This window comes from Stenella coeruleoalba (assembly GCF_951394435.1).
Source record: "Stenella coeruleoalba genome assembly, chromosome: 1".
Classification (NCBI taxonomy): domain Eukaryota; kingdom Metazoa; phylum Chordata; class Mammalia; order Artiodactyla; family Delphinidae; genus Stenella; species Stenella coeruleoalba.
Window position 1 is genome coordinate 115681659 of NC_137169.1, and position 13132 is coordinate 115694790.

A 13132-nucleotide genomic window follows, 5' to 3' on the forward strand; every position below is an offset into this window, starting at 1 on the left:
GGATAGAAAGGGAAAGATTGGTGTCTCGGGTCCTCAGGTTCTGAATAGAAGTTTAGAAGCAGGAGAATGTGTGATATAGGTTGAATAAGTATAGATTTGCATAACAGAGTAGAGAGCAATAAGGCTGGAGATATAAATTGTTTAGATTTGGGACAGCCCTGAGTTTGAAGTCTACACCACAGGCAGAGGGGAGCTATTAAAGTTTTTGAGAATAAAAATTAAATGATGTTTTAGGGTCATAGTAGTATGGTAATAACATGTAAGAAGAATAAGAGGAAAGAGAAGCTGGGCTTAAGAAACCATTTCATAGGCTATTGTAGCCATCTGGGCATGAATCGGGGGATGATGATGAGAGTGGAAAAGAAGGGCTGAATTTGAGAGAGAGCGCAAATAAAGGCAAGGAATAAGGAGGCATGTCACAGAATTCAACAATATATTTTGAGTGTCTACTTCATGTCAGTGGAAAACTAATAGCTACTGGAAATTGATTAAGTTTATGCTTGAAAGAAGTCAAAAGGAGAAGACAAGTTTAGTATCAGAAATATTGAATGTGAGATGATGGTGGACCATCTAAATAAGGAGTTGGAAGGATGGAAGATAAGAAAAGTTAATGGATTCAAAGTATTATTTGGGGGGCTGTGACAGAATCTGCTAGTTGTTTTCCAATATTTGTTTTCATCTCCATTCTTAGTAACACATATATATGGAATCTAAAAGAAAAAAAAAGAAAAAAAGGTCATGAAGAACCTAGGCGCAGGACGGGAATAAAGACGCAGACCTACTAGAGAATGGACTTGAGGACATGGGAGGGGGAAGGGTAAGATGGGACAAAGTGAGAGAGTGGCATGGACATATATACACTATCAAATGTAAAACCGATAGCTAGTGGGAAGCAGCCACATAGCACAGGGAGATCAGCTCGGTGCTTTGTGACCACCTAGAGGGGTGGGATAAGGAGGGGGGGAGGGAGGGAGATGCAAGAGGGAAGAGATATGGTGTTATATGTATATGTATAGCTGATTCAATTTGTTATAAAGTGGAAACTTACACACCATCGTAAAGCAATTATACTCCAATAAAGATGTTAAAAAAAAAAAAAGACTACATTGCCCAGCCTTCTGCTAGCTCAGTTTGGTCACGTGACTAAGTTCAGGTCCATAGGATGAAACTGAAAGTATTGTATCAACTTTTATATCTTTAAGAAGAGGATGCTTTGTTTTCTTCATCTCTTCCTTGTCTCTCGCAGGCTGGAATGCCATGACAACTGGATCTTGGACATTTTGGATCAAGAAGAGGAAGTCAAGTACTGAGAATTGTGGCGCAGGAAGACTGAAAAAGTATGGATTCCTGATGACCTTGTGAACTATTCTACCAACCGAACTGCCAACTCCAGACATTTTACATGAGCAAGAAATAAACTTTTTTCTTCTTTAAGGAATTCTTTTTTTTTTTTGAGTCTCTGTCATTTGCCATCAAACTGAAATTCAAGTGGTTTAGGAATCATCTATGGAGAGGAGATGATTGAAGAAGAGGGTCACTCAGGAAGAGTTGGCTGAAGTCCAAGGCTGAGCCTTGTGAACAGTGCTCACAGTTCTAAAAGAGGCACTGTCAAAAGAAACTGAATAGACCAAGTGGTAGGAGTGGCAAGAGAGGAACCAGTAGTGGACAATATCATGAAATCCAGGAGGACAAAAAATCTCAAGAAGGGGGCTGTAACTGATGTCTAATGATTCAGTCTTCAAGTAAGATAAAGACTGAAAGTGATCCCTAGATTTGTCCATTAGGAGGTTATTGATGGTGCTTGAGAATGTAGTGCAAGTTAAGATGATTCAAATGGAGCCCAGAGTACAGAGGATTGAGGATAGAATATGTGGTAAAGAAGTGGAAAAGCTTAATAGTGAAAGAAATGTTATAAGATAGAATAATAGCTAGAGGGTCAAGCAAAACTACTATTTGATTTTGTTTTAAAATAGAAGGTATTGGTGGGGGAAGGGTGGTAAGGAGGGAATTATCCAAATTCTTCAAAGCTGAGCAAGGGAAACTTACTAAGAAGTGTTGGGTGGAATCTAAAGAGATTTTGAAATATCAAATATTGATGACAACAAAGAGGGTGTTTAGACTTAAACCTCATAGTTCCCCTAGAGTCTATTAAAAACAAAGACAGTGTACATTTGGGGTTTTGAGGGGCTCCCTAGTCTCCTTTCATATACTTTGCCACCATCTACTAGATCCTGTCTGGTCTGCCCCTGCTCTCCTGCCTCCTCTCCTACCCTTCTCTCCCCTACTCACTCCAACCACACTGACTTCCTCATTCTTCAAACCAGCTGCTGTTGCCTTAGAGACTTTATACTTGCTGTCCTCCTTTTCTACACTGTTTCTAGCACTCCCTTACTGTGAAACTCTGCTCCAATGTCATCTCATCAGAGAGAGCTTTCTTAAACACCATGTTTAAGTAGCAGTCTCCTTCCCATCACTCCCTATGGCCTTGCCTTACTTTATTTTTCCTCATAGCAGTTTTGACTACTAAAGCATTGTATGTGTGTATTTACTTATTGTCTTCCCCACTTTGCACCCCCATGAGAATATAATTGCCATGCAGTCCTTGTCTTTTTTGGTCACTAGTATTTCCCTAACAATTAATGGATGATTATTAAATATTTGTTGAAAAACTAAATACTTTTTTGGCTACTGACCCAGTTGCCCTTTTTCTAGCAATAAAAAGCAAGGTAGAAAACTCAGAGCAAGAAAGAGTGAGGACAAGAGATAACTCTACTGGTCTCTGGGTCTTGGTGTGGAAGGTCCATGGTGTAAACTGATTAATAAGAAGGAGCAGTTGGCTAACTGTAACTACTTTCCATTCCAATATTCTCATGTTGTTAACAACAACAACAAAATTGCATAGGTCCAGAGGCTGGGGCTTCATAGCATGGTTAGTAAAAGTGTCCTGAACTAGGGATCAAGAAACATGTTCTAGTCAAGGCTCTGTTGCCAACCAGCTAAATGACCATGACTAAGTCACTTACCTGCTAAACCTCAGGATTCTAGTTGGTAAATGAAATAAAATTCCTCTACCACTTTGAGGAATTCTGAAGATTAAATGACACTAGGCAGCTCTACCCACCACCAGCCCCTCCCATCAGGAAACTTACACAGTCCTCCTAGATAGCCTCATCCACCAGATGTCAGACAGCAGAAGTAAGAAGAACTACAGTCCTGCAGCCTGTGGAACAAGAACAACATTCACAGAAAGATAGACAAGATGAAAAGGCAGAGGGCTATGTACCAGGTGAAGGAACAAGATAAAACCCCAGAAAAACAACTAAATGAAGTAGAGATAGGCAGCCTTCTAGAAAAAGAATTCAGAATAATGATAGTGAAGATGATCCAGGACCTCGGAAAAAGAATGGAGGAAAAAATCGAGAAGATGCAAGAAATATTTAACAGAGACCTAGAAGAATTAAAGAACAATCAAACAGAGATGAACAATACAATAACTGAAATGAAAACTACACTAGAAGGAATCAGTAGCAGAATAACTGAGTCAGAAGAACGGATAAGTGACCTGGAAGACAGAATGGTGGAATTCACTGCTGCAGAACATAATAAAGAAAAAAGAATGAAAAGAGATGAAGACAGCCTAAGAGACTGCTGGGACAACATTAAATGCACAAACATTCGAATTATAGGGGTCCCAGAAGGAGAAGAGAGAGGGAAAGGACAAGAGAAAATATTTGAAGAGATTAGAGTCAAAAACTTCCCTAACATGGGAAAGGAAATAGCACCCAAGTCCAGGAAGCGTAGCGAGTCCCATACAGGATAAACCCAAGGAGAAACACGCCAAGACACATAGTAATCAAATTGGCAAAAATTAAAGACAAAGAAAAATTATTGAAAGCAGCAAGGGAAAAATGACAAATAACATACAAGGGAACACCCATAAGGTAAACAGCTGATTTCTCAGCAGAAACTCTACAAGCCAGAAGGGAGTGGCATGATATACTTAAAGTGATGAAAGGGAAGAACCTACAATCAAGATTACTCTACCCAGCAAGGATCTCATTCAGATTCGATGGAGAAATCAAAAGCTTTACAGAGAAGCAAAAGCTAAGAGAATTCAGCACCACCAAACCAGCTCTACAACAAATGCTAAAGGAAGTTCTCTAAGTGGGAAACACAAGAGAAGAAAAGGACCTACGAAAACAGATGCAAAAGAATTAAGAAAATAGTTATAGGAACATACATATCGATAATTACCTTAAATGTGAATGGATTAAATGCTCCAACCAAAAGACACAGGCTTGCTGAATGGAAACAAAAACAAGACCCATATATATGCTGTCTACAAGAGACCCACTTCAGACCTAGGGACACATACAGACTGAAAGTGAGGGGATGGAAAAAGATATTCCATGCAAATGGAAATCAAAAGAAAGCTGGAGTAGCAATACTCATATCAGAAAAAAATAGACTTTAAAATAAAGAATGCTACAAGAGACAAGGAAGGACACTACGTAATGATCAAGGGATCAATCCAAGAAGAAGATATAACAATTATAAATATATATGCACCCAACATAGGAGCACCTCAATACACAAGGCAACTGCTAACAGCTATAAAAGAGGAAATCGACAGTAACACAATAATAGTGGGGGACTTTAACACCTCACTTACACCAATGGGCAGATCATCCAAAATGAAAATAAATAAGGAAACAGAAGTTTTAAATGACACAATAAACCAGATAGATTTAATTGATATTTATAGGACATTCCATCCAAAAACAACAGATTACACTTTCTTCTCAAGTGCGCATGGAATATTCTCCAGGATAGATCACATCTTGGGTCACAAATCAAGCCTCAGTAAATTTAAGAAAATTGAAATCATATCTAGCATCGTTTCTGACCACAAGAGAAATTAGAACTCTTGCATTCCTATACGCTAATGAAAATTCTGAAAGAGAAATTACAGAAACACTCCCATCTACCATTGTAACGAAAAAAATAAAATACCTAGAAATAAGCCTACCTAGGGAAACAAAAGACCTGTATGCAGAAAACTATAAGATACTGATGAAAGAAATTAAAGGTGATACCAACAGATGGAGAGATAGACCATGTTCTTGGATTGGAAGAATCAATATTGTGAAAATGACTATACTACCCAAAGCAATCTACAAATTCAATGCAATCCCTATCAAATTACCAATGGCATTTTTTACAGAACTAGAACAAAAAATCTTAAAATTTGTATGGAGACACAAAAGACCCCGAATAGCCAAAGCAGTCTTGAGGGAGAAAAACGGAACAGGGGGAATCAGACTCCCTGACTTCAGACTATACTACAAAGCTACAATAATCAAGACAATATGGTACTGGCACAAAAATAGAAATATAGATCAATGGAACAAGATAGAAAGCCCAGAGATAAACCCACACTCCTATGGTCAACTAATCTATTGCAAAGGAGGCAAGAATACACAATGGAGAAAAGAGAGTCTCTTCAATAAGTGATGCTGGGAAAACTGGACAGCTACATGGAAAAGAATGAAATTAGAACACTCCCTAACACCATACACAAAAATAAATTCAAAATGGATTAGAGACCTAAATGTAAGACAGGACACTATAAAACTCTTAGAGAAAAACATAGGAAGAACATTATTTGACACAAATCACAGCAAGATCCTTTTGACCCTCCTTCTAGAGAAATGGAAATAAAAACAAAAATAAACAAATGGGACCTAATGAAACGTCAAAGATTTTGCACAGCAAAGGAAACCATAAACAAGACAAAAAGACAGCCCTCAGAATGGGAGAAAATATTTGCAAAAGAATTAATGGACAAAGGATTAATCTTCAAAATATATAAACAGCCCATGCAGCTCAATATTAAAGAAACAAACAACCCAATCCAAAAATGGGCAGAAGACCTAAATAGACATTTCTCCAAAGAAGACATACAGATGGCCAAGAAGCACATGAAAAGCTGCTCAACATCACTAATTATTAGAGAAATGCAAATCAAAACTACAGTGAAGTATCACCTCACACCAGTTAGAATGGGCATCATCAGAAAATCTACAAACAACAAGTGCTGGAGAGGGTGTGGAGAAAAGGGAACACTCTTGCACTGCTGGTGGGAATGTAAATTGATACAGCCACTATGGAGAACAATATGGAGGTTCCTTAAAAAACTAAAAATAGAATTACCATATGACCCAGCAATCCCACTACTGGGCATATACCCAGAGAAAACCATAATTCAAAAAGACACATGCACCCCAACGTTCATTGCAGCACTATTTACAATAGCCAGGTCATGGAAGCAACCTAAATGCCCATTGATGGATGAATGGATAAAGAAGATGTGGTACGTATATACAATGGAATATTACTCAGCCATAAAAAGGAACGAAATTGAGTCATTTGTTGAGATGTGGATGGATCTAGAGAGTGTCATACAGAGTGAAGTAAGTCAGAAAGAGAAAAACTAATATTGTATATTAACACATGTACGTGGAACCTAGAAAAATGGTGCAGATGAACCAGTTTGCAGGGCAGAAGTTGAGACACAGATGTAGAGAACAAACGTATGGACACCAAAAGGGGTAAGCCGCGGGGGTTTGGGGATGGTGATGTGCTGAATTGGGCTATTGGGATTGACATGTATACACTGATGTGTATAAAATTGATGACTAATAAGAACCTGCTGTATAAAAATATAAAATAAAATTCAAAAATTCCAAAAACAAATGACACTAGAGTGCTCTCAGGTGTATATATCAACAGAGAAGAATCTAGAATCCCCAAAGGGAGTCTTGCCATGAAGAGCACCCTCTTTCTGCCCCTGTGTCAAGCACCATGACTTAGTGATGAAGATCCAGACTGCCTGAGCTTGAATCCTGCTTCTGCCAGGTTCTAGCCATGAGACTTTGGGAAATTTAACCACCTCTCTGTGTCTCAGTTTTATCAGCTTCTAAATGAAGCCAATAGACTAATAGTAGCACTTACTTCATAGAAGCGTTATGAGAGTTAAACAAGTTAATATTTGTAAGCCTTTTGGAAAAGTACCTTGCATGTACTAGGCACCATATGTGTTTGTTATGTAAAATGAAAGCATTATTACAGAGATTAAGATAATATCACCAGACAACTTTTATGTGTTCCAGAAGAAGAGCTGCAGTATTGGGGAGATGTTAGAGAAGGCCAACATGAAGCTATTCATGGGAGTGGAAATAAGGAAGGGTAAACTCTTGCTTAATAGTGACCCAAACCCCTCACTTCTTTAGGATTCTTCAAGTCAGTATTTCTTGTCCTTTTTTTGACTCCAGCTAACCTTCCCCTCCTCTCCTCCCATTCACTGCCTGCCTGAATATTCCAGGCCTGGAAGGGTGACCAGACGTAGCACCACCCAATGGCACCCAGAAGAGAGGTGGTTGTAACCAGTTATTCTGAGTGAAGTGAAGTAGCAGACAAAGAGGAAACAAAGTGTTAGCAGCCAGAAGTTTTGTGTTATTCTCCATGAGCATGGAAAGTCCTTGGTTATGAGGTTTTAAAAAAAAGGAACCTACCACCCCCATACAATAGTATGCTATTTTCTGCTGGATTTTTTTTTTTTACTTTATATTATCTTTACTGAGATTTGGGTTGACTTGATTCCACTTCTGCAAAACACACCCACACACCCCCCACACACACACACAGATTCTCAAAACAGAGTTGGGGTCCTGACCACCCATTGTTTTATCACTACTCAGCACTGTAAGCATATAATCAAAAATCGAGTATAACAAAGGAAATGTGGGTACATACCTCTACTAACATCAGCTCCCCAATTGATTGTTCACACCTCTTTCTTTTCCAACTTCCACGTAGATGAGTTTAGATACCCCCAAACTTACAGATTCATCCTTCTCTTAGGTTCAAGAGAAGAAAGGTTTGATTTAGAAAATACTTGAGTAACCCAAGTGGCCTAGCACTGACTTTTGGGCTCCTGTTGTGAAGGCACTCTGGCTGCCTTGTGGGTCACCATATTGATCTCTAGGGCTGCTTTGTGGATTGGGTTGGTGTGGTGGGTCACTACCCCCTCTACTGGAGTCCTGTGTTGTCACAAGTATGCAGCTTCGAGCCTCTACTTGGAGACTGGATTTTTAAGCTAATGTCCTGACACCTAGTTTTCCCCATACTTAATATATTTTTTCTTGTCTATAACTGGGCTTTTGCTCTTTTTTTTTTTCTGAGCAATAGCCAATATTTATTGAGCACTTACTATGTGCCAGACATTTGTGCTAAGCTCTGTATCATGGAATCTTTACAATGATTTGCTTTATTTATTTATATTTTTCAAATTTTTATTGATTATACTCCATTTAAAATTATTAGAAAATAATAGCTATATTCCCCTGTGCTATACAATACACGCTTTTGCTTGTCTGTTTTATACATAGTAGTTTGTTTTTCTTTTTTAACAACTTTATTGGAGTATAATTTCTTTACCATGGTGTGTTAGTTTGGGCTTTTGCTTTTAAGCCCTTTCTGAGTGTCTATGGTAGTAGTCTGCTCAAATCGCTTTCTAGAACAGAGGCTTGGTCTTTATCTTGAAGGCCCCTCTTCATTAGGACTTTGGACTAGTGGCAAATTGACTCTTGCCAGGACCCTTCTCCAGGCATGAAGTTCTCTCCCTAACCCACAGGATGATGGTTGGGGCCTACTTATCCAGGAACAGATATCCAGAGGGGCCCGCTCACTTCTCTTGTACTTTTAAGTATCACCTGCTGGAACACGCCATGATGTGCTCTACATTCAACAAGACATCAAGACCTTGTTGATACTGGACGCTTGTTTGTTCTGAAGAAGAAAATTCAAGTCAACACATAACCATGTTCATGTGAATGATACCTGAACCATGTCTGGATATGGTCATTTCCTTGGATATTCTGCCTTGCTGGCCTGCCTAAACTTCTGATATTGGCAAAGGTCTGGCCTCTAACCCCCATCCTCCTCTGTAGGTAGGTATAGAGATAGGCCCAGCTTCTGCTGAATAATCCTTTCTTGTTGGGAATAAATCACCATTCATGATAAATCCCAAAGTGGGATAACCATCAATCTCAGGGACAATTCCACTTCAGCATCAAAGTGGGTGAAGGCAGCACTGCTCAGTGGTTAAGCCTAAAGACACTGGAGTTCAAATCATACTTCCCCCACTTTTTGGCTAAATGACTTCTGATTTTCTGTGTTAATGTCTTCATCTGTAAACTGGGATATTAATAGTATCCATCTCATAAGGTGTTGTGAGGATTAGACAAAATAACAAACGTACACTACTTAGAGTAATGCCAGACATGTAGTGATTGCTTCATAAATGGTTAATTATTACTATTATTGACAGGAGAGAGGATAAGGGAGCAAGTGGAGGGGCTGAAGAAAGAGAAGTGAGAAAGGTGTGGAGAAAAGGAAGAATTAAAGGAGTGTGAGAAAGAACACGTAGAGGAGCATGAAGCAAAAGCGGTGGATTCTTGTTTTCTACCCCAGAGGGTAGGTAGCTAGCAGAATACTTGGAGGGACAGTCAGAGTCACAGTGTTCACAGGTCATGATGAGGAAGTTGAGATTATAGAGCATAAGACTGTGAGTCTTGGTTCTTAGAGAAAACTTTTCCAACATGGAATGGTCATGAGCTTTGCACACTCAGACTCCTCTTATTTCAGTGATTTCAAGGGAAAATGGGATTTCCAACCCCCTTTTCCCACTGCATTTCAGCTGCTTCCACTGCTCTGAATTCCAGGGAAGTAAGTAAAGTCAGTGTTGATGTCTAAGCCCAGTGCTAAATATAAGGGACCACCTTTGCCCGGAATAGCAGCAGGAGGGATTTCGGGTATATTTTTGACTCAGGAAATGTTGGTGGAATAAATTTTAAAAGGTAAACAGATCCATTCAGCAAAGGCAAATTGTACCTGAAAGTACTTTTAGTTTTGCTGCTATAAAAACAAGTCCCCACCCCTCATTTATGGATCCCTGACAAAATGAATATTTCATCCCTGGTTTTCTCTTATGGAACCCCAAAATCCCACACCTAAGCTCAAATTCCCACCATCTTTTCATCTGCTCATGTTCCTTGGATCATCCTAAACAGAGGAGTCTCGCCCAGGATCTCAGTGCAAGAAAGCCCTGGCTCCTCCTAAAACCACGTGAAAAGCAAGTGTGAAAAACAACAGCATTAGCTAATATTTGTTAAGCACCTACTATATTCAGATACTGTGCCAAGTGTTGTACATGGATTATCATTTTGGTTCTCAAAACAATCCTATTGTACTAATAGTTCTCCCATTTTGAAATCTAAATAACATTTTTGGGACCCAGGATGGGCTGTCCCCAAATATGCCACAATGACGTATTGATTATTATTATTACTTTTTGGCCGTGCCACTTGCAGGGATCTCAGTTCCCCTACCAGGGATTGAACCCGGGCCATGGCAGTGAAAGCCCAGAATTCTAACCATTAGGCCACCAGGTAACTCCCAATGTTGATTATTTTGAATTGAAGTTCCTTAAGAAGCAGCCAATGCAAGAGGGAAACTCTGACTCTTCTCTGTTCCCCTGAAAGCAGAAAATAAATCTCCCATATGAAAGGTGCACTCCCTATATCTGGAGGTACAAGGACATCCTAATCACCAGAGACAGGGAATTTGGGGCAGGGAGCTTGTATAAACAAACCTTGTTACTTTAATTTACTACTTCAAGCCCAAACTCTGTTTACATTCTTCACTGATTGAGCACCCAAAGCCTAAGTTTCTTTGTCCTGTTGATTCTTCACAAGTTTATTTTTTCTTTGTCTAAAAAGTATAAAAGCTGTTTGTGTTGGCCACTTGTTAGGTCTAATTTCTATGAGACTTCTGTGTGCACAAATTAAAATTTGTCTCTTTTCTCCTATAATTTGTCTTGTGTCAATTTTATTATTAGTCCAGCCACAAGAACTCAAGAGGGGGAAGAGGGGAAATAGTCCTCTTCCTGACAACAGGTGGAGTTTATATAATTTTCCCAAAGTCCTAAAACTAATGGATGAATGATTCACTGCTAGCTGATTTGACAACTTCGATTTCAGTTTCAGTAGATGAGGCAAGTGTATCTTAGAGCTGCCTTTCATCGTAGCATGTTTTGCCCTTTGAAGAGTATCAAGGACGTAGAAACTGAATGAGTGAAGAGGTCAGAAAAGTGTGCAGCAGAAAGAACTATAGCCCTGGGGTTAACAGAACAAATGTCCATTTCCAGCTCTACCAATTTCAGGTTGTGAAATTTCAGGTGAATTGTTTAACTTGAATCTTAGATTACACTTTTTTGCATAATGGAATTAATAATATCTATCTTGCTTATTTAAATGATTTTAGTATGTATCACATAAGAATGTGGGCATAAAAATTGTAAAATGCTTTCCAAGTTAAGTGGTATCAAGTACCACCCTGTCCAGCCCTTCTTTGGAAGATTGGGGACATCCCTAGATTTACACTTAGGTTCTATTCAACTTTTTTCCCCATCTACTTGCATCTTCTACTTGTATGTCCGGATGACTAACATAGGCTCTAAAACCCTGACCTGCCCAGTGGATACAATACCTATGAAGCTCACATTAAATGAGCCACAGTTTTAAATGGTTAAGGGAACCAGGGACACCAAAGTGCATGGATTCTACCTTTTCAAGAAATCCTAAGCCACTAGATTCTCTGTGTTCTAACTTATGCCAGGAATTTGCTATTGCATTTCCAAAGCTGGTAAGAGACACTATAAGTAGATTTAGAAATGCCAAATATAGTCAGTTTTTACATAAATAAGGCAATTGTTAGGATTCAATGAGATAATATATGCAATGACAAAGCACTCCCAGAACTATGTTGATGTTACATAAGTTTTCTTTGTACTAACAACAACCAATATGCATTTAACCTTTATAATTTACTGTTCAGCCATAAGTAAGAAAAACAGAATTTTCAGTTCAACTTCTCTGTTTCTTTTTTGAGAACTAACTTATTTGTAGAACAGGGATAATAATCTCTTCTCCATTTATTTTAGGGTTTTTGGAGGACAGAAGCAGAGGAATAGCTCTGAATTTACTTTGAAAATAAAGGGGGCTTATAACAATGAAACTTTTACAACGATAATTATAGTCATGCATCTCTCTAATCTGCTGGAGAAATGAAATAATTGAGAAGGGTCTATCTCTGTTAAAGTCTATATAACACATTCTAACACCAAAAGAAAATTGCTTTTAAGTTTTTCAAGGTTTTGGATTATCTGTTCCTCTGTTGGTTTTCTGGGCAGGTCTACCATATGCTGACTCTTCTGAGCAGAAGGGTTTGTCTCAGATCTTTAGAGACTGAATACAAATAAAATTCAGAAATATAAACTCTAAACCTGAAAAACAGTTAGGTTTGGATTTTAGGTCTCTCCCCAGTCAGTTGGATTCCTTTTGAGACCCAGGGTGTTTCTGTTAAAGCAGATCAAAAGGGCAATTCAATGTCTTCCTTAAGGGAAATTTCTAAAACAACAGAAAATTAGGAGGGGATCATCAAGGGTCAGAACTCACAGGTTTGTAGACAAAGGAGCAAGATCCATAGGTGGTGAAGAGCCATCTTCTTCCAGAGTATAAACTTCTGTGTAAAAGTATGACTCTCTTCCAGCGGAGAATCAGTCTCACTTCTGTTTTCATGCCCCTTTTTATAGAAGGCATTGCAGAAAGGAAGTGAGTTAGCTGATGAAGGACATGTTAGTTTTTTTTTTCTATTGTATGATTAGTTATTTTTTCAACAAATATTTATTGAATGCCTACTATGTGTCAGACACTCTTCTGGGCACTGGCAATATAAAGAACAACAAAGCAATTGATCACCCTCCTTTCATGGAGCTCATATTCTTGTTGGGGAGATCAATATTAACAGGCAATATAGTGTGATAAGTGTTGCCAAAGAGAAAATAATGGGAACTGAGAGGGCAGTGGGGAGTTCTAACCCAGACTAGGACAGTGTGGGGAAGGCTTCCTGAAGGAACTGACAACCAAGCTGAGTCAGGTCTGAAGAGTAAGTTAACATTATTAGGAGAAAGGTGGTAGGGATTATGAATAGGAAGAATGTGTTAACACTA

The 13132-nt window shown here is 38.8% G+C and overlaps 1 protein-coding gene across 2 annotated transcripts in view; it reads right to left on the reverse strand.

Moving 5' to 3' along the window:
- CD84 (CD84 molecule) overlaps positions 1–12779 on the reverse strand; it is a 34761-nt gene extending 21982 nt beyond the window's left edge. Inside the window, exon 1 of one of the 2 annotated variants that reach the window (XM_079935170.1) lies at positions 12579–12779. In XM_079935170.1, coding sequence (XP_079791296.1) covers positions 12579–12624 — 46 coding nt within the window. In that variant the 5' untranslated portion in view covers positions 12625–12779. Of the gene's footprint in view, positions 1–7815; positions 8033–12578 lie in introns of those variants that run through there. The other variant, XM_079935171.1, reaches the window with a different exon arrangement.
- Between the last annotated feature and the right edge of the window lie 353 nt (positions 12780–13132).